Below are 23,250 nucleotides of genomic sequence, written 5' to 3'. Positions count from 1 at the left end.
TTGACCAATAAAATATAGTAGGAGTAAAATGTGGTAGAAAAGAGGACAAGCTAATTCTGACTCTACCCTCAAGAGATCTTGCTCATTTCTGCTCATTTTCTGTTGGTTTCATGCTGTCCCATATGACAGTCTGGGATAATGTGCTAGATGGAAAGAGTCACGTGGCCCAGTTATTTTCCATGGTCCTAGTCAATATCCAGCTAACTCCTAGAAGCAGAACCTCCCAACTGACTGGCAGCTGACCACAAATATGTTCGGAGACCCAACTGAGACCAGAATAATCTATACAGAGAGCAAAATAATTGGGCAAATAAATGATGGTTGTTTAATGCCGCTAAGTTTTGTGATAGTATGTTACATATAAAAATCTATTTCATTTACCAAATGTTTTTCACCATTGAAATTGAAGAATGATTCAGTTGAGTTTAAAAAAACAAATCCTTTATTCAAACCCCAGAAAAGCAAAAGACATATGTAAGCAGCCAGGAAAAAATGTTGAAGGGAGGGTCAAAAAACACAGGAAAAAATAAAACTCAATATACTTTCTTTGTTCTTCCCTTCCCCCTACTTGTGTCAGTATTTTGATTCCATAAAATATTTTTTTAATAAAACTGAGTTTTAGATAAGTTATCATAAAAGCTCACCTTCCAGTTTTAAAATGCAGATACTTCTCTTAAGATGCTTCTTTTCATAAAAGAAGGTGTTTAATTAGCACCAAAGGTGTGATACAAGTTAAATGCTAATAAAGTTCATCCTAACAGTCGAGCTTAATACAGGGTCTGGCTCAGCATATTTTTGAAATACTTCTATTTGAACTTAGTTTTTATTCTTCTTTTTAAAGAAATGCTTCCCTGGATTCAGGTTTCTAATTTATATCTGTCCCTTTTATGTGTCCTTTTGTTTCTATCATCTTCTTAGGCAAGGCAAGAAAAGAAATCTTGCAAGACATCCTAATTAAGTCAATATACAGAGTTGAAACATAAAAAAATTCAAGGAAAGCTGTACTGAGAAAATTCTCAATTGTATTTTAAGGACTGCAGCTGCTGCTGCTAAGTCACTTCAGTCATGTCCGACTCTGTGTGACCCCGTAGACAGCAGCCCACCAGGCTCCCCCATCCCTGGGATTTTCCAGGCAAGAACACTGGGGTGGGTTGCCATTTCCTTCTCCAAATTTTAAGGACTAGTTTTCCCAAACTTCTACTGCTTGCTATTTTCAAAGGCCAGAATTTAGGAAAGAAGAGAAGAGAGAAGAGAGAAAAAGAAATTGATATATTCTGAGAAAAAACTTTGGAAGGTTTGGGAAAGAAAGCTAATCAACAATTTAAAGCTGAGATTTGTTCCCAGAAAAAAAAACAATAAATAAAAAACGGAATTTTTCATTCTTGGGGAACATGGTGATCTGAGTATTATCAGAGGGACCCGTCACAGTGGAGAGGTGTATGCGGATAAGGAAATGCACGTCACAGAGGCAGAGCTTCGCATCTGCAAGAATAAGTCTACCCTCTTCTGTCGGAAGGTTACTTATTTTCTTCTGTCCCATAAGCCCAGGCCCCATTCCTATCTTCTGAGTTATTAGGCTTCCAAACTTATTTTTTCCTTACCTCCAGTGAATGCCTAAATAAACCCTTTTAAAAGCTGGAAATGTTAGCTTTCTGCTCTAACTACTTCAAGAAAGAAAGTGAAAGTGAAGTCGCTCAGTCGTGTCCGACTCTTTGCGACCTCGTGGACTGCTGTAGCCTACCAGGCTCCTCCCTCCATGGGATTCTCCAGGCAAGAACACTGGAGTGGGTGGCCATTTTCTTCTCCAGGGGATCTTCCCAACCCAGGGATCGAACCCAGGTAACTACTTCAAACCAAAGCCAAATTGAAATAGCTAGGAAGGTGGGGTCATGCATATTCTTCGCTATTTTAAGGTTTTCTTTTAATTTTTAAAATTTTTATTGGAGTATAGTTGCTTTACAATGTTGTGTTAGTTTTTGTTGTACAGAAAAGCAAATCAGTTATGCATAATCCATACTTGCATACATGTATTCCCTCTTTTTGAGATTTCCTTCCCGTTGAGGTCACCACAGAGCACAGAGCCGAGATCCCTGTGCTATGCAGTAGGTTCTCAATAGCTATCTATTAGTTATCTATTGTTTGGTTTTTTTAATAAAATAATCCAGTGAATTTTCTTTTCCTTGGTTCCTTCATCCTTCTCCCTTTGTGCTCCTGTAGATATTTACAGCAGAGGTCAGATTGACCATAGACGAGTAAAAATTCTTAATTGCCAAGGAACATCAATGCATGAGCTTTGTAGAACATGCTATCAAACCGGGCCACCAATGAAAGGGTAAACATTTGAACTTTGCCTATATGGGAATCGGGGTTATCTCTTCAGGGCCACATGGCTTTGAATGGCTCTAGATTTGCATAGTGTCTTTCCTTTTATAAAAGTCATTCTTTGTTGCCAGTCAGCACTTTAGATCTCTTCTGCTCCCTTCCTAGCATATTGCTTGTTATTAGTGCTTAAATGTTGTTAGATTAAAACCCACTTTCCATAATTAGCACAGTGAAATTTAGGTAAGGCAGAAATTTGAAAAGCAAAATACTGAACTCAATTCCAGAAAATTCAGAAGATCTGAAGGAACATGGACTATCAGAAGGGAAAAAAAAGAAAAACGAATGTTTCTCTTATTAATGGGATGTGCTTACTACAGAACTAGAGGAAATGAAATTGGGAGGAAACGAGATAATGCTGTAATAGTGGGGGCTTATAAAACCTCTGTGAAAAACATCCCTTTAAAAAGTTGTTTGGACTCAGTAATTGCCTGCCTTCCACTGTATTGTGCTTTCTATCATATGATCAAACTATTTCCCAGGTCCTTAGGGGGAATTAGTGTCTATATTCTCTAAGCTACTTGAGGACATTTCAAGGGGCTCAAGGCTACTGGTGAGAGATTTTATGGTACTAAAATCTCATACATCATTGAAGAAATCCTCTTTTGATGCAGGGTATAGGTTCTTAGAGGGTCTTCCAAGTTATTAATACAGCAATAAACTGATCCCAAAGCAAGATCACCTTGCATTAAAAAAGCAAAGTCAATATGATAATAGTGTTGATTATTATTCTCTGATACACATATCCCATATTACACTTGGACAGGTATACCTTAAAAAGGCCTAAGAAAGTCCCACACAATCAAACAGATACAGGACTGGAAGCTTTCTCATTTGAGACTTTTTTTCAAACCTGAGAGCCTGGTTAATGACTTTTGAAATAATAATCATTAAAAAATTATTTTATGTCTTAGATACTTGATCCACTGTAAATGTATGATTACTAAGCTATGAAAGTCATCAGCAAATGCAGAGATTTATATTCCCTTCTAAATTGCTCTTGTTAATGAATTGAGTTCTAAGCACCACTGCATTTAGCAATTAAAATTCATTTAGAAAATTATAGCTGGGCAGTGAAGGCAGTTTCTTATGGCTTTTCTCTCTAATAGGGCAAAGAAAAAAATTGCAGCCAGCATTTGTAAATTAAAATAACAATTTTTTCAGTTTTTATATTGTGTATCAACCAGCTTCTACTTAATGTAGTTTGATTTTAACATCATTTTGTATACACTTTAGAGTCTTGTAAGAAACATGCTTGAAGTACCATTAAGATGACAGGATGCTAAGGGTGGTATTGCATAGGTGCTTTAAAATTGTTTTTTACACAATCACACATTTAGATATTTCATGATAAAATGTCAAAGGTCAGTGTGTGTGTTGTGGTTAGTCACTCAGTCATGTCCCACTCTTTGCAACCCCATGGACTATAGGCAGCCAGGCTCCTCTGTCCATGGAATTCTCCAGGCAAGAATACTGAAATGGGTTGCCATTCCCTCCTCCAGAGGATCTTACTGACCCAGGGATGGAACCCAGGTCTCCTGCATTGCAGGCAGATTCTTAACTGTCAGAGCCACCTGGGAAGCACTTCAAAGGTTACAGTATTCAGTAAGTCCTGAAATGCACTTCAGGGGAGAAGAAGCAAGGTTCTAGGGTAATTCCTGAATCAGATTATAAAAGCGATAGCCCACAATTGTGCTTTAAAAATTTTGGAATTAGTTGCTAAATTTTAAAGGTTAGGGTTAGGGTTAGGGTTTCCATTTTAAAAATGAAGATTTCCAGTTTCAGTTGAAAAATTAGAAGACCTGGTAAAGTTGGGCCTTGATTATGGAGGGGCAACCATGGGCTGGAACCAAATATTGAGACATACACACAATATCCAATTAGTCCCATCACTCTTACCACAGACAACTTCACTCATTCATATAACCTGTTTGACCCCTAGTAACAGAAAAAAGTTCAAAGTCTGCCCTGGAACGCTAAGGTCACATATGTGGCCCAAGAAACTCAACCTAGACCCTGCCTGTACTTTTCTAGTAGTTTGCTTCTATAGAAGGCAATACAATCCCTTCACAAAGGACTCTAATGGATAAAATACCTTTATTTTAATCTCAAATCTACTTAAAGTAGAAATCATCTAAAGCAATTTAAAAATAAATCCACTTTATCTTCTATACTATATTCTTTCACTTAGATGAAAGTGATTACATCTCAACTGTTTTCTTCTCTAGGCTGAATATACTGCTCATGCACGCATGTTAAGTCAGTTCAGTCATGTCTGACTCTTGGAGACCCTACGAACTGTAGCCTGTCAGGCTCCTGGGTCCATGAGATTCTCCAGGCAAGAATACTGGAGTGGATTGCCTTGCCCTCTTTCAGGGAATTCTCCTGACCTGGGATCGAACCATGTCTCATATCGCCTGCATTGGCAGGTGGGTTCTCTACCACTAGCGCCACCTGGGAGGACATATACTCCCCAAAGTGTGTCAGTTGCTCAGTCATGTCCGACTCTTTGCGACCCTATGGATTGCAGCCTGCCATGCGATTCTTCAGGCAAGAATACCAGAGTGGGTTGCCATTCCCTTCTCCAGGGGATCTTCCCGACCCAGGGATCAAACCCAGACCTCCTGCACTGCAGGCAGATTCTTTACTGCCTGAACCACCAGGGAAACCCCATGTACTGCCCAGTTCTTCATCATATGACATGATTTCATGTCTAGTTTATGGTCAGCTTAACTCCCTAAACTTTTCTTTGTGTAAATAGCTATGAATATATTTCTCTCTTTTTTTGTATTTGTAGAAATTTAAAAAATCAAATGGTAAGATCACATTTATTCATACTACGTTTCATTATTAATTTGGGTTTATTCCTCTAGGATATTAACAATTTTTATTCTTTCATTACCTGTATTTTCCTTGGTAGCTATAAGAGGGTTCTGCCTACATATTCTTTTATTCAAGTATAATAGATATTTACTAGAGATGCAGTTGAAATAATGTGAAAATATTTATATTTCTTATACTCTTCTGGAATAGGCCAAAAAGACAAATGTCTACTGCGCATGCTAAGTCACTTCAGTTGTGTCCAGCTCTTTGAGAGCCTATAGACTGTAACTGACCAGGCTCCTCTGTCCATGGGATTCTCCAGGCAAGAATACTCGAGTAGGTTGCCATGCCCTCCTCCAGAGGATCTTTCCGACCCAAGGATCGAACCCACATCTATTGCAGCCCCTGCACTGTAGGCAGATTCCTTACCACTGAGCCACCAGGGAAAATCCTCTCAAGAAGGGGATGTCTGCCCACCCACTCCAGCATTCTTTCCTGGAGAACTGCATGGACAGAGGAGGGTGGTGGACTGCAGTCCATGGGGTTGCAAAGAGTCAGGCATGACCGAGCAACTGACACTTCCACTTACTTCCTTTACTCTGGTACTGGCCACTCTGTAATAATGAAATGTCTACTAGCTGCCAGGAATTGGGTTAGAGTTGTGCATATCCAGTTGCACCACAGCTTTGGATCTGAGTACTGGCAGTGAGGAAGGACTACGGAAAAGTTACACAGAGTCTTGAGCCATGATGGAATATAAGAAGAAAATTTGATATTCAGTGATAACACTTTTTAAAAAGAAACCAAAATTAGAAAAAGAGATGAAAGTGTATGGGATGAAGACATTTCAACAGGTAGAGGATAGTTTTTCCCATGAATAGGGCTGGTGCAATTGGAACTCCATGTGCAAAAAGATGAATTTAGACACCTAAATCTCATGTTCGATGTTCATGTTCAATGTTTAATAAAATAGCTATAATAAAAAAGATAGAAAATAAACGTTGGTGAGGATGGTGTTAAGTTGGAACCCTCCCCCATTGATGAGCCTATCTCTAGAGGTGTTGATGGTTTCCAAGTGTTGCTAGTCTTCTCTGAATGCCTAGCCAGCTTTAATTAAGAATGTGTGCATACTCAGTCACTCAGCTGTGCTGGACTCTGCAACCCCAAGGACTGTAGCGTGCCAGGCTTCTCTGTCCATTGGATTCTCCAGGTAAGAATACTGGACTGGGTTGCCATTTCCTCCTCCAGGGGATCTTCCCCACCCGTGTCTCTTGCATCTCCTACATTGCAGGTGGATTCTTTACCTGCTGAACCATCGGGGAAGCCCCAAATTAAGAGTATGTTCCCTCAATCCTACCCACACCACTGTGAGTAATCCTATTCATTTGCGCCATCTAGGGCAAATTTTATTTCCTACTGAAGCACACTGATTGATAAAAAGGGTAAAGAAAAAATACCCAGAAACATGCAGAGAGAAAGTAATTTGATACACAAAGGAATCAAAATCAAGATCAATCTTACACTTCTCCACTGCAAGACAAATGACAAAAGCTAATGGAACAAAATATGTAATATGAATGTGAAAAAAATTCACACATAACATGGAAAAAAATTTTGACTTAAAAATTTCATTCTGCCATTCCTATGTGAAGTCAAGCAAATGCTATTTTCAGAAGTGCAAAGTCTCAGAAAATAAAATATCTACAAACTTTCCTTGAAAAAAAAAGTCAAGATCATTATCTAATCAACTTAAGATGACACACAATTGAGGTCTCAGAAATGTAGAAGTTGTGGTTTAAAATCATTGACAATAAGTACTGAGATTGAATATACAGAATTGTTTCTGTGACTATATAATTACACAGGAAGCAAAGATATTCTTTAAATTGAAACTTGATACTGCAACAATGAATACTTTAATAGCAATCTCATTCTATAATCCCATTGTAAATTAACAAATAGAGACAGTAGGTGGTTCAGATGGTAAAGAATTCTCCTGCAATGGGAGAGACCTTGGTTCAGTTCCTGGGTTGGTAAGTTACCCTGGAGAATGGCATGGCAACCCACTCCAGTCTTCTTGCCTAGAGAATCCCCATGGACAGAGGAGCCTGGCGGGCTATAGTCCATGAGGTCACAAAGAATTGGACATGACTGAGTGACTAAGCACACCACAGAAAATAATCCAAGGGACTGTAATAAGTAAAAGAATTCTTAATTCTGTGTTCCATTCTTGGTTTTGGTAATAGTGAAAACTGAAACTTATACATGTATTAAAAAGAAAATATATATTTAGATATAAAAGGAAAAAAAAACTAGCAGAATTTAAAATGTCTTTAAAAATGTCTTTAAAGTATATTTTTTAAAAGTTATCTTCTGAATCATTATAGAACATAATTATTCTAATTTAGCCATATCTCTAAGTAAATAAATTCAATCATTGCATTTTACCCTTGAAGGACAATGCTTTCCATATAACAGATTCTCCTAAATACAAGCAGACGGCTACCATTTCATGAAGTTCTATGAAAATGCTTTCTTCCGTGTGTTAAGAGGCAGTGGATATAATCACATACCAACATATTAGACACTCATTATGCACTTGAAGGCAATAATCAGTTGGGCTGTCTAATTATTTCTACTATTAGTCAAGGCTCTTGGCCAATTGAAGAATGCTTACTTTGTGAAGGAAAGAAAAAATAATGTAGTTAATTTTATTTACCACTATGATTAACTGGCTAGACAAATTGGAAATAACTGAGCTGGCCAGACAATGAATATAGAACACTTGAATTTTTAATTTTAAGCACTTCTGAGTTGAATCATGCTGAATATAAATGGCCTTATTAAGTGAAATATTTAAGTATAAAATGGAAAATGTCAGGAGAGCAGCTAAATGACATCTTTAAATGTCATCTTCAAATGTCGTTTACCATCTGGATAAAGATCAGTTTAACTGACCCTGAAGTGTAAAAATGGAATTAGAACAGACATCATATAAGTGGCTGCATTTCCATTAAAATGCAATCAAGTATAAAATATTCACGATATGACTGAATTTTCAATTTGGAAAACATTTCCTAATATACAGTGAAACTGCATGTTATATTTACTCAAATGTAACACAAGTACTGGAAAACAAAGGAACCGAGTAAATTCTAATTTTAGGAGCTAAAGCTGGGCTCCTCTGACAGCAGTCAATGTCTTCTTAAACACGTCTTCCCTTGCCTTTGCATTTATTGATAGCTTTTACATGTTTAACAGTCTGCGTGTGTGAGTTAAATGAAATATGGTTCTTGAATTCAGAGAGCATAGAATTTAGCTGTGGAGTCAATAAAAGCTACAAAACGATCAAAAGTATCTTGTGCTTGAAAACAAGAGCCCTCTTCTCTCTGCTAAGATGTTTCTCTTTAAGAATAATATTCATTGAGCAGCAGGGGTAGGAGAGAAACATTTATCCAGACAGATGAGTGCTGTCAGCCCTGTTGATGGCTGCAGGGGCAGGCAAGGCAGCCTCATTGTAAGTGGGTCCCCCCAAACCTTTGCAAATGTGAGCTAATGGATGGCAAAGCAGCAAGGACTAAGGACATACCTCCTGCTTCCTGCCTCGGGACAGACAGAATGGTTTTATGGTGAAGTTAGATGTCATTAGGAGCTTCAGAAAGTAGCAGACATTCATGGGAAAAGAGAAAGCAAAAGAGTTTCAAAGGGCTACATAAAAGAATTGGAGTCCTAGAAAGACCTAAAATTACAACTACATGGACTTAATTCTTCCTAGGAGTTGTCTTAATCAGCTAATCTAGAGCTATGTGATATTATTATTATATATTAACAACAAAATCTGATGTCTACATCATACCTGACGGTTTTTCAAGCACTTTCCATGTTATCTCCTGTTATCCTTGTGAACAGATTGGACAGGGAACATACTTATTTTCCTTTAAAAAATTAAAGGAAAAGAAAGGAAAATCACCTTATATTTCCTTTAATAAATTATTTCCTTTAATATTTTTTATTATTTCCTTTAATAAGTTAAAATTATTTATTTTAATTATTTCCTTTAATAAATTAAAGGAAAATCTAATTATTTCCTTTAATAAATTAAAGGAAAATCACTCTCAGTGATTAAACTGACAGTCAGGCTTTCCTGGTAGCTCAGTGGCAAAGAATCTGCCTGCCAATTCAGGAGACGCAGGTTTGATACCTGGTTCAGAAGATCCCCTGGAGAAGGAAACGGCAACCCACTCCAGTCTTCTTGCCTGGGAAATCCCATGGACAGAGGAGCTTGGTGTGCTATAGACTATGGGATTGCAAAACAGACATGACTTAGTGACTAAACAAGAGTCAGCCATTAAGAAATCTACCTGAAAGAACACAGGGATTAAGCCTGTAAAAAGAACAGGCAGGATCAACAGACCTGAAAACATTTTTCTAGCTTTACGTTCTTAGTGTTTTTTTTTTCTTCAAAGATTCCCTTTTTTGTGAGATAAAAGAGATTTTTCTTATAGACATCTTGAAAGTATTCTCTTAATGCTTGCCCAGAGCATTCCCTAAATGTGTGCTGAGATGCAGACCTTGAAGATTCCAGAAGCACTGAGGTCCCTATAGAGGACAGGTCATTTGTGGGGTCAGGAAAAAGATGGAAGCGGCACCCTGAGACTCTGCGCTGAGGCCAGGCTGGCCAGTGGAGACATGGGTTGGGAGGCAGATGGACTGATGTGGACATGGCCTATTTTCTGAGCATTAAGTGTTATCTCTAAAGTGAAACTGTTAACACAATGATACACAAAAGTGACTGGCTTATAATTAGCACCCAACACTGATGGCTATTGAACAACTGCAGCCCTGGGGTGATTTTCCACATCTCCCAGGCCAAATTAACTGCTGAATTGAATGTCCCAAACATTGACCATTTAAAGTAAATTTAGACAGTCTTTGAGAGTGAAAGGATCTGCAGTCTTCTTCCATTCTCTAAACCTGCAGTTCACGCTTTCTCACCAAAGAACATGGAAGTTCAACTGCAGATTCGATGCCCAGGATGTCAGCGTCATCTCCCCTTCCAAGAAGCCAATGAAATCTTGTTTCAGGGAAGACTTGCTGCTTCTGGGGAATAATTGGGGTTTTCAGGAAGCAAGGTAGAGGCCTGGAAATTTCTAGGAGGCAGGAAAGTCTCAAGAGACCTCTAATACCGGAAGTGGGGTGGCGCTGGAGTTAGTCATCTACTTCCTTCTCATCTTGTTCGTACAATCTCAGCAACCATAGACAGAGCCCTGATTCTGAGTCAGTTTCCTGTCCTCTCTGCAAAAGAGGGCCTGAAACACCTTTCCTAATTTCCATTCATCCGCTCATTAAAAATTATTTATTGCTTGTCAAATGTGGTCAACAACTTCCGGTTGTTGTGGATACAGCGGTGAATAAGACAGGCTCAGTCCTTACGCTCAGGGAACTGACACTCTAGTGCAGGAAAAAGTTACAGGCAAGTGAAATATGAAATGTCAGTTGTTACAATATTACAGAAGCACAGGGTCTAACTGACTACAAGCCAGGCATTGAGCTGGACGGAGTGTGACAGTGATCACACTAGGTGAGGTGGTGGGGGGGCCTGTCTTCACAGTGCTCACCACTGAGACAATGAACACCAGTGTGCATGCCGAGTCGCTTTAGCCGAGTCCAACTCTTTGTGACCCTATCGACTGTAGCCTGCCAGACTCCTCTGCCCATGAGGATTCTCCAGGCAAGAACACTGGAGTAGGTTGCCGTGCCCTCTTCCAGGGGATCTTCCCACCCAGGGGTTAACCCACATCTCTTATGTCTCCTGTTAGAAGGCAGGTTCTTTACCGCTAGCATCACCTGGGAAGCCCAAACGTATTCAGTACAGGAATGCAAATACTTTGCTGTCAAATAAAACCTCTTCAAGACCATCTTTTCCATCAGAAAGTAATTAACTTGAGTCCAGGGACTACTCTCATGGTGACAATAACTGTTATTCCCTTATAGACACTATATGCACACACTCAGTAAATGTTTAAAAATACTTGCTAAATTAAAGTCAGATCAAAGTTTGGGGATTCTAGGCTCAAGGAAAAGGCTGAGACAGAGAACAGATGCATTGTATGCCGCTGCTAGAGGCAGGGCCATCCTCAGGCAGCCAAGGGTGGCCATGGGTAGAGGGCAGTGGTAGAGAACAGTGTTGGTAATTTAGATCCCAAAGCCTAACGCACCACAAGGAGAAGTCAGGTACAGCTACACCCCTGAGTAAGGAATGGACTAGATTGTTAAATGAGGACTGGTTCTAGATGAGATTTTAGTCTGTCACACACAAACACACACGTACACAAACACACAAGCCAAGCCATCTCTAAATAATTATTTCACACTTGGAAACATAAAGACTTTCACCTTTAAAAAGCATCAGAGAACACAGCAAAGGAAACTATAAGCAAGATGAAAAGACAACCCTCAGAACAGGAAAAAATAAACACAAATGAAACAACTTACAAAGGATTAATTCCCATAATATACACGCAGCTCATAGAACTCAATGCCAGAAAAACAAACAACCCAATCAAAAAGTGGAGAAAAGACCTAAACAGCCATTTCTCCAAAGAAGACATACAGATGGCTAGCAAACACATGAAAAGATGCTCAACATCACTCATTATTAGAGAAATGCAAATCAAAACTACAGTGAGATATCACCTCACATCAGTCAGAATGGTCATCATCAAAAAGTCTACAAACAATAAATGCTGGAGAGGGTGTGAAGAAAAGGGAATGCCCTTGCACTGTTGGTGGGAATGTAAATTAATACAACCACTATGGAAGACGGTAGGAAGATTCCTTAAAAAACTAATAATAAAACCACCATATGATCCAGCAATCCCACTCCTAGGCGTATACCCCGAGGAAACCAAAATTGAAAAAGACACATGTATCCCATTGTTCATTGCAGCACTATTTACAACAGCTAGAACATGGAAGCAACCTAGACGTCCATCTACAGATGAGTGGATAAAGAAGTTGTGGTACATGAACACAGTGGAATATTACTCAGCCATAAGAAGGAATGCATTTGAGTCAGTTCTGATGAGGTGGATGAACCTAGAACCTATTATACAGAGTGAAGTGCATCAGAAAGAAAGAGATAAATATCATATTCTAATGCACATACTTGGAATCTAGAAAAATAGTACTGAAGAATTTATTTACAGGGGAACAATGGAGAAAAAGACATAGAGAATAGACTTAGAGACATGGGAAGAGAGGGAGGAGAGGGTGAGATGGAAAGAGTAACAGGGAAACTTACATTACCATATGTAAAATGGATAGCCAATGGGAATTTGCTGTATGGCTCTGGAAACTCAAACAGGGGCTCTGTATCAACCTAGAGGGGTGGGATGGGGAGGGAGAGGGGAGGGAGGTTCAAAAGGGAGGGGATGTATGTATACACCTATGGCTGATTCATGTTGAGATTCGACAGAAAACAAAAAAATTCTGTATTATCTTTCAATAAAAAAAATAAATAGAACAAAAAGCATCAGAGAAGTCTCATATTATTTCAATAATAGCATAAAACAAACATTTGGATGTTTAGCTAATGACGAGCACTCATTAACTCCTACTACACACCTTAGGGTGAGAACTGGGCAGCCTTCCAGGGCAGATTTCACTGCAGAGAATTACAGTTAAAAACTCAGACTATCTAGGTGCTATCATTCAATACTGTGGTTTATTACTAACTGGAAAAGATGGTGAATTCTTTAGTTACCATGGCATCTTAGTGGCCTCCTGAGCCCGCTGGTGCACTAAAACTACCGGATACTCTGAGTGGGGCTCAGCAAGGAGATCAAACCAGTCCATCCTAAAGGAAATCAACCCTGAATGTTCACTGGAAGGACTGATGCTGAAGCTGAAGCTACAATACTTTGGCCACCTGATGCAGAGGGTCAAATCATTGGAAAAGACCCTGATGCTGGGAAAGACTGAGGGCACCCCTGAGAAGAAAAGGGTGACAGAAGATGAGAAGGTTGGGTGGCATCATTGACTCAACGGAGATGAGTTTGAGCCAACGCTGGGAGACGGTGAAGGACAGGAAAGCCTGGTGTGCTGCAGCTCATGGGATCGCAGAGTCGGACAGGACTGAGTGACTGGACAACAGATTATTCAGAAAGCGTCACTTGTTCTTAGCCCCTCACATCGCGTCTTCAGTTCTGATTTCCACAGTAAACCAGCTCCTTAGATGCTGAATAGTAGCAACAACCAGAGAGAGCACTGTAGGTCCCTGTGGTTAAAACCCTTCAGCAGAGCCCTCAGTGAGTGCACACTCCCAGTTTAATGCAACATTCGGATGTCTGCATCTCGGTAGCCTCTGTGCCATCCATAAAGTGTAGTGTGTTAGTCACTCAGTCGTGTCCAACTCTGTGCAACCCCACGGACTGTAGCCTGTAGGCAGGGGAGCCTCTGTCCATGGAGTTATCCAGGCAAGAATACTGGAGTGGGTTGCTATTTCCTTCTCCAGGGGCATCTATGTGGCCACATTATGTGCTGTGCTGTGTTTAATTGCTCAATCACGTCTGACTCTTTACGACCCCATGGACTGTAGCCCGCCAGGCTCCTCTGTCTTTGGGGATTCTCCAGCCAAGACTACCGAAGTGGGTTGCCATGCCCTCCTCCAGGGGATCTTACCAACCCAGGGGTTGGACCCAGGGCCACGTTATAGCAGGTGCTAAATTACTAGTCAGTAAATATTATTGAGTGTATAAATGAAAAAATAATTACAGTAATAAAATAACAGTAGTGAAATGAAATGGCATCCTGACTACAAATAGAATTTTCAGCGAACACAGAGATGGATAACTTTATCAAGGAGAAAATGACACTTTTCTTGAAAGTATTCAGTTTAATTTCTACATTTATGAGTAAAGAAACTAAGGCCTACACCTTTCAAATTATTGTTCAACCTTATAGGGAATGAGTTAGAGAAGGAAATGGCAACCCACTCCAGTGTTTTTGCCTGGAGAATCCCAGGGACAGGGGAGCCTGGTGGGCTGCCGTCTATAGGGTCGCACAGAATCACACATGACTGAAGCAACTTACCAGCAACATAGGGAATGAGTGATGAGGCAAAGCCAGTTTCTGGACTCCATGACATATGAGGTTTTTTTTTTTAAATAAATCACCCTAAAATTCACAGCTAATGACAAAAATGTCTTAACTTTATTTTCAACAAAATTTAAATTCCTTATTTATTGATTGCATAGATGAGAACTGACAATTGTAACAAAGGCTCATCCAGCCATTGGCTGCCATCCATCAACATATAAAGTCTGTTTAGAATTGATTTTCTTCATGGTTGCTCTAGAGGCCTCACATGAGGCCTGGGGTTGCCTTTATATCTGATCACAGCTAGGTGAGAATTTCTTCCAATATTTCTCCCTCTGCCTTGATTGCCACTGAACCTAGATTAATAGTGTACATCTATGGATTAAGTTTTCCTTCATGGTCCCAGAATTCTTCTGTGACCAAAATTTTAAACTCTTTATTTCAATGAGCAGCCCTGAGCTTTAGCAACAACAGTGTCGCTCAATTGACTGAGAACCATTCAAATCCCTTTTTAAGGTAGGTTAGATACAGACATCAGGGAAGAAAGCTACTCTTCACTAACTATGTAGGTAACATGCTTCCATGAATGCACTGAAACACAGGTCAGCTGCTCAGGCCACTCAAAGTTCAGTCTAGAGCCCCAGTGAAAGTCACTCAGTCGTGTCTGACTTCGCAACCCCATGGACTGTATAGTCCATGGAATTCTCCAGGCCAGAATATTGGAGTGCATAGCCTTTTCCTTCTCCAGGGGATCCTTCCAACCCAGGGACTGAACCCAGGTCTCCCACATTGCAGGCAGATTCTTTACCAGCTAAGCCACAAGGGAAGCCCAAGAATACTGGAGTGGGTAGCCTGTCCCTTCTTCAGCAGATCTTCCCCACCCAGGAATCGAACCAGGGTCTCCTGCATTGCTATGAGGGGAAGCCCCTAGAGTCTCTGTTAATCTGGCAGAGTCCAGAGTAGAGACTTAGTTCCCACGGATATGGTTTATCAGCAAACAGAACAGACATTTACTGAACATTTCAATAAATGTTTCAACATACATTTATTGAACAATTCCTACGAAGCCTTGGGAGCTCCATGTGTACTCAAGGGGCAGAGGCTTCGTCCATTATTTAAGAATTCATCATCTGTTCAGTGCCTTACTGTTTTAAGAAAAAAAGCTCGAAATTCCAGCCAAGAAAGGAACTGTAATCTGACCCATTATATAGGGTGTGCACTGCTGATGTGGAGAAAAACATAAATTTGAAATTTATAATTAAAAAATCACTATGTTTCACCAATAGGCATGTTCTGATCTGTGAACCACTTTGCTTTTACTGAGAGCTTGGCATGTGGGTAAAAGAAAAGGGCCATTTACCCAAATGAGCCTTGGGAATCACTTCAAAGTGCAGACAACTGCAAATGTGATTTCATTTTAAAAAAAAATCCAACAAAGCTTACAATTCATAAATTAGTACATCTTTACAAATCCAACGATTGGTAACCTTGAAGACAAGCTTTCCTATGCTTAGATGCCACATTATGCTTTGCTTTCACTTTAGTTTCTTTTATTCCTGCCTATGTTACTCAACAAACTAAGGCCTCTGAGAAGATGAGACTACAGTCATGTATTTAATTGATGCATTTCAAAATATTGATGGCAATTTCACCATAAAGATCAATGACTACTATTCCATTTTTCAGATCGTAAGTTAACTACCAGGACCAGGGGGAAATAACTTGGATGCCAAGGAAATTCCCCACTTAAACGTCTTTAGGGCTGTTTCTTTGCTGATTTATCACTCAGAATTTCTTGTTGCACCTCATAACTTAAACATGCCCAATCAAAATCAAACGTGGTTACCATCAGTTCTTTATCTTATATAAGAAAATAAGTAGGTAACTGTAAACATGCAGGAAAAGCATTTGTTTATTAAAGTGTTCTGTCTGTACAGAGTCTGAGTAAACAGCTATAACCTCTATGTACCCTATAAAAATTTTTAAAAGACACTACTGTTGCAATTTATAGTACTAATTATTGTTGTGTTCTAAAGTGAAAGTTCATGGCAACAGATAGCATATATTAACCAAGTGCACAGAAAATAAAAGTCCCAAGATAGATGGTGCTATTGCTGTAGGCCAGTTAAGAGCTCCCCAGAGCAACAGCCAGAAAAAGTTAAGAAAATTAATTTATTTTAAGATTTTGGTGTTGGGATTGGGAATGAGACAATACAAAGAGTACAGATTCTGAAATTAAAAAGATCTAATAAACATTCTCATCATTATCATCTTATTTACTCTTTTTCTCCTTTTTTATGTTCAAAGACAAAAGGTCTTTAAAGAACTTCTCTTGGTTCATTCATTTCTCAAACATCTATCACCAATGCTTCTCCAAATGCCAGACTTTAGAGGTGACGTGAGAAGACCCCTTCATTCTGAAGAGCACAGGGCTTTCAAAGCTTTGAAAATCAAGGTGGTTTCTACAGAAGTAAGACTTCATGAAGGCCAGTGACCTTCACTTAACTGAAGCAGAGACTCACCCCTCACAGAGCCTTCTCCATACTGTAAACAGCCTCCTCTATATTCTTTTTTTTTTTCCTTTCCTGCCACAATGCTTGGCATGTGGGATCTTACTTCCCTGACCAGGGATGGAACCAGCACCCCTTGCATCAGAAACACAGAGTCTCAACCACTAGACCACCAGGGAAGTCCCTGACCCCTCTGTATTCTCCTTTCATGCTATAGGTGCAGTAACCCAACCCGGAATTCCAAAGGTTGATTGTTGGTTCCATAAAATAACTTTTTAAAAAACCTCTATCTCACTGATTGTGATGCTGAAAGACAGAAAAAGTTTTAGTAAGTTACATAAAGGTAACGGCATTTTTCTACTGCAAGAAAGCATATTGCCAGTCGCTATCAATGTTTTATAATTGCGATGAGAATGCAATTAAGATTTCAAGCCAGCATCCTGAGAGGTCCCTCTTGTTTGCAGTTGGCAGAACATCAGCTGTTTCAATACAGGCAACGAGTAGCAGTAGAATCAGCTAATTACCTCCATCCTGCCTCTACTCAACTCTTCTTAACCCCTGGTGCCTACTCTGTGTTCTCAGAGGGAGAAGATAAGCAGATGGATGTGAGCAGGTGCATGGGACCTTGTACAGCCACCAACCCCGAGAGGAATTGGTCAACACCCTCGAAGCCAGTTAAACTCTCAGTAAATGGTTTGCAAACTCTGGCAGATGGCCTATTGGTCCCTGCTGTGCTGTTCAACATCTATATGACTCCATACAAGTAACCAAACTCTGTGAGTTGGAAGACTGCTTCTCTCTAGTATATTCTGTTTGACATTTTATGATTTTGCTCCATAACTAGTACATTTTCCTCATAATGGAAAGCCTGGCCTGGTTCTATTTACTCCACTGGTAGGACACCACAAAGGGATAACAATTGTGTGATTAACACTCACCAAGGACTTGAAAAATGTTTCTGTTTTACACCCAAAAAAAGCAGATAATTAACTGAAGTTGTTGCAATCAGATGGGGGACAAGTCAGCTCCAAAATCATGACCTCTACCACACAAAGTGAGCCAGTTATGACTGCACCTCAGTTTTTATATTTATCTTTTGAGACGTGAACAAAATCATCATTACAAAATCTTATTTTAATGAAGCATTTCTGATTTTTAAACATATTTTAAAACTACTTTCTCTATTTTAGATACTTTAGAACATTATGAAGGTCAACCTCAACTAACCTTCATATGACTACAAAACTTTCCTGCCAGAATATTTTTCATTTCCTCATTAGAACAATATTTAGAATCCTTCAGATATTTTTCTGCTTTCTCTCCCTTCCTCTTTATTTCCATTTCTTTTCCCTACCACCACTCAAATTCCCAAACTGAATGCTATTTTAGAGCCCATTTTAAAAATAAAAGGTTACTTTAAAAGCTGATGTCCTGATGAAAGTGAAAGTGTTACTTGCTTGGTTGTGCCCAACTTTTTGCGACCTCATGGACTATAGCCCACCAGGCTCCTCTGTCCATGGGATTCTCCAGGCAAGAATACTGATGTGGGTTGCCATTCTCTTCTCCAGGAGATGTTCCCAACCCAGGGATCGAACTCAGGTTGGGTTTGGCTTTTATTTCTCCCAGGTGCATGAGAATTTCCTTTTTGGCATGAACATACACCCACACTGCCTAATGCAGCAAGAGTATTTTCCCAACTCAGAGTTAGAATCCTGAAGGAAGAAATGGTTATAAGAAAGAAGTATGGGAAACAGAATCAATGAAATGCATTTTTACAATGAGGATATCCCCAGGTTTCTGTCTTTTGTTGTTGTTGTTGTTGGCAGTAAGATTATTTTGACTTTTAAGACAGAAGAGGTCCCATCTCTCTGGCTAATGGCCAGTTTACAGGAATCTTCCCCTTTCCCAGACACAGGATGAAAATCAGAACGCTCTTATGCCATTCTTAAACCCAACTTTTCAGATAGTCACTTGAAAAACATTCATATAATGCCAAATCACAAGGCATTTCTTTTGCATCCCTTGTAATTAGTGGTTTGTTTTGACTTGAAAATTTTTAATTGCCTAGATAAAGAATACAGAAGAATGCAAGTGAGGTCTGAATAAGGAATGAAGCCTTATATATGTAACAATGAGCTTTCTTTTTGCTTGTCACTAAGAAGATATTAAATAGCTACTCTTATGGGCTGGATTGTACCCCTTGCCCCAATTTACATGTTGAAATCCTAGCCCAAGCAAGTATCTCAGAAATTGACCTTATTTGGAGAGGGTCTTTACTGAGACAATCAAGTCTTAAAAAAGTCATTGCAATAGGTCCTAATCTATTCTGACTGGTGTCTAATAAGAAGGGGAAATTTGATCACAGACAAAGTGAATGCCATGTCTACGTGAAGATCCGATTTATGAGCCAAGGAGAGAGGCCTGGAATAGACCCTTCCTTCACAGCCCTCAGAAGAAACCAGCCCTGCTAACACCTTGATTTTTGGACCTATTTATTTAGAAAATAAATGTCTATATTTAAGCCACTCTGCAGTATTCTGTTATGACAGACCCAGCTACTTCCTTAATTTAAAAAGTAAGGAAATCAAGCTTTCCATTTTCCTGGCAATCAAACTTTCCATTTTTCACAAACTTCAACTGTATATTATTATCGAAGAAACATCTTTATACCTATGTTCATATTTGATGTCTCAAATTTAGAAAAAAATATTAAATGGCAATGTCCCAGATTTCACAATAAAAGGCATGATCACTGCAGAAGGTGCTGAGACTCACTGAAATCACTGAAAATAACATTTTACAACTGAATGCACTGAGGCAAATAGAAGTTGGAGAACTTTTAAGTCACCCAATTAGTTATTAGTGAAGACAGCCCTGTGGCTCCCAGTTTCTCTACTGTAGCACAAAGCCACCCTCAGGTATTAGCTAAAAATCACGTATCAATACAATGATTTTGCTCTAATTTGTCATGTTAAAAGTGTTTACATGAGAATGTAAAATAAGTAGAAACTCTGACCATAAAATAGTTTATCCCACTGAAACAGTTTTCTACAAATTCCTGCCACATATTCTTGACTACTGATATTTTCATTGTTACATTGTAGTTGCATTTATCTCCCCCAGGGAACAATAGCTTTATTAATATAATAATCACCATCATCATGAACCAGTTACAATACATACCTTGCTTAAGAAAGCAAAATAAGGACAACCTGGGTTTTGCTGGAGAAGCTGCCCTTGAGGTTAGACATGTACAGTTAAATTTGGAGGCAAGTTGAGGTCACTGCTAAAGAAATTGGGAGTTGGTGATCTGTGTGGAAAATGGTTGCCTCATGGAAGCTATTCACTCACCAATAAAACTCACTTTGAATGATATCAGAGCAGGAAAAATTTAAGGGTTTTAATCCTGAAACAGACTTGGGCTTTTCTTAAAGTCTTGGTTTTATTTGGAAAGGAGGTTCTATGTTATTTAATCTTTGCCATCCATCCTCTGTTTCTAAAAGAAATTCTAGTAAAAGCTAAGTGAGAAGTTTTATTGGGAAGATACTACACACCATGTACATTCCAAAGGAATTTCACTGTAAACATCTAGGGAATGAGCTGCACATTGTTAAAAGAATGTCAGTTTTTCCTTCACTCTGGGTCCCTCAGGGCCTCCCTGGTGGCTCAGATGGTAAAGAATCTGCCTGCAATGAGGGAGACCCAGGTTCGATCCCTGGGTCAGGAAGATCGCCTGGAGAAGGGAATGACCACCCACTTCAGCATTTCCACTCAGAGAATTCCACAGACAGAGGAGCCCAACGGGTCACCGTCCACGGGGTCACAAAGAGCCAGACTCAACTGAGCGAATAACACACTTACCTGGGTGTAGTTACATTTTTATACCACTTCGAGATAAGCACAGCAATGGAAAGTGCAATATCTCAGTTAGTCTATGGAAAGATCAGGATTTTCATTTACATGTTCAGAGAACCACATATGTATTTGCTAATTTTCAATAATGCTTTTCACAAGTTGCACCATACGTTTTCAGGAGGCTTTCAAGGAAGAATACTATTTTATTTCAAATTGTTACTTACCACAAAGCTAATTATTTCTTGATATATCTTTTCTGTTTGTTTTACTCTCTAGTTATTTTCTTATTACTGATTTTGTTCCTTGAGAAGATTCAGGGGAAACTTGCTAGGAATCTTCTAGCAGCTAATGTGGAAGAGAACTTTGATTCTTCTACTTAAACGAGAAGGACTAAGATGAATGTATTAAACTTACTAGTAAATAAATTTCAACTCGAAAGAAAATCTTAAACAGAGTTATGCTGTGACAAAATTAGGAAATGGAAACCCACTCCAGTATTCCTGCCTGGAAAATCCCATGGACAGAGTTGCCTAGCAGGCTACAGTCCATGGGGTTACAAGGGTTGGACACGACTTAGCAACTAAACCACCAGAGAAGATCTTAAGGGCTAGGTGCTGGTGGTCCTCTAAGTATTAGGCCATTTGGGGGTTGCATTATAAGGAGGAGTCAGGCAACAATTAGATCAGATTGAATGGCCTTGATGGTCTTTTTCATCCTAAAAGTCTGTGGTTCTACGAACTCTGTAGAAATCTCACAGGATTAGCCCTTCCCCCTCAACTAACTGAAGGCTCAATCCTTCATACTTGTGATACCCTTTGTGTTTGGCATAGCTGTGTAATTTATTTCACTAACATCCATTTAGATGACACACACAAAGAAAGCATCAGTCATGGTTCATATATATCAAGTGAGAAGCAGGGCAGAGGTCAGAATTATTTCTTTGCTACTTATTTATTAGTATGAAAGCTTGTATCTGTTACTGTATTGGGTGAGAACCACAAACTGTCCTACAGTCATAAAAATGGAATTAACAGTCATATTGGTCTTTGGCTCTCTCTATGGAGAGCTAAATATACACAACATGCCATGAGATAATCAGTTACTAACCTCCTTCATTTTTTCCAGTTCATTCTGTAATGCTTGCTTTGCTATCTCAACTTCTATAAGCTGTTGCCTCAGTTTCTCATTTTCATCCTCTGTCGTTGTTCGCTTTTCTTCCACATTTTCCAGTTCATGGTGAAGTCTCACAGATACATCCTTTGCAACCTAAATTAAAGTGTTTTTACCAGTAAAATATAATTAAACACAATTCAATAAATGGACTAGTTACATTAAAAGTATTAGAGCCAATATGTATATAGTATCCACCATATGCCAGGCATCCTTCCAGATGCTTTGCATATGAACCATTCACACATATAAACCATTTAACCACACAACAATCCCACAGAATAGGTCTGAGTATTATTCCTATTTTATAGATGAGGAAAACTGAGGCTTATCGAGGTAAAGTAATATGATCAAGGTAACAGAGCTAACAAGCAGCCAGGTAGTCTGGTTCTACACTCTGTTCCCTTAATGTCTACATGATATCATGGTTATAAATGTTCAATCGTGTTTTACTATCTGTAGAGAAATTTCACAAATCTCCTCTCATTTCAGGTGCCCCCATTATCACTTATTTTAAAACACTTGAAAATAAAATTTTTCCAAGTAGAGTCTGGGGCTTGAATTTTGACCCTATCATTCTAGGTGTTTAGTTTTATGAAACATTTTAATCTTTGAGATTAAGTTAAAAAAAATTAGTGTGTGCATTTTTGCCTCCTGTTTAAAGATTACCTCAGAAATTTTAGGGTTTGGAACAAAAGTGAAGTAGTTTGGTTCAGTGACTTAGGACACAGACAGTGAACCTGGACTAGGTTAGGGAGCCAGGCTTACCACTTATTAGCCAAGTTCCAGGGCTAGGGGCTGGGCGCTTAACTTCTGTAAAGGGGTCATCTCGTCACCTATGAAATGACTTTATTAATAATCTCTACCTTACAGTTTTTTTTTTTTTTTCCCCTTGAGAACTAAGTGAAATAATAATATACGGAAAAAGGCTTGCCATACTGCCTGGTGCACGACCGACATTCCACAAATGTCAGAAAAAGGAAAAAGAAATAATACAACTTGCATAAAATGTTTTCCCATAGCTTAAAAAAAAGATAATTACATTCAGTTTTGATATCTTGATGAAACTAATACAACTGAAATAGCATTTCATTTGTTGTCCAAGACAGTCAAGATAACATCTGATTTGCATTGTCCATGAATCTGCCTACAGTCAAACCCAATGAACCGACAGCACCTGCCCCACACTCTCGTTTCCAAGCTGAAATTTCTCCTCTGGCAGAGATTCTGAAGGAGCTACTTCACTAAGAACAAGGTTCTTTCATTTAGCTCACTCTCCCATTACTTTTGCTAAAGGAACCACACTCGAGACAGTGTTCCTTTCTGGGAGTGGTTGAAATGGTTAAATACAGAAAGGAAGGACTTCTGGAAGAAGGCGGGGATGCGGGGGAGGGGTGGCGGCTTTCAGAGAGAA

At 39.2% G+C, this 23,250-nt stretch overlaps 1 protein-coding gene across 1 annotated transcript in view; it reads right to left on the bottom strand.

Moving 5' to 3' along the window:
* MTCL3 (MTCL family member 3) overlaps positions 1-23,250 on the bottom strand; it is a 44,106-nt gene that overhangs the window by 18,578 nt on the left and 2,278 nt on the right. Inside the window, exon 3 of the mRNA XM_068985364.1 lies at positions 21,774-21,932. Coding sequence (XP_068841465.1) covers positions 21,774-21,932 — 159 coding nt within the window. The remainder of the gene's footprint in view (positions 1-21,773; positions 21,933-23,250) is intronic.

Source organism: Capricornis sumatraensis, chromosome 13, assembly GCF_032405125.1.
Source record: "Capricornis sumatraensis isolate serow.1 chromosome 13, serow.2, whole genome shotgun sequence".
NCBI classification, from domain to species: domain Eukaryota; kingdom Metazoa; phylum Chordata; class Mammalia; order Artiodactyla; family Bovidae; genus Capricornis; species Capricornis sumatraensis.
Note: the sequence above shows the minus strand (reverse complement) of the source record. Positions and strands in the feature narration are given on the sequence as shown.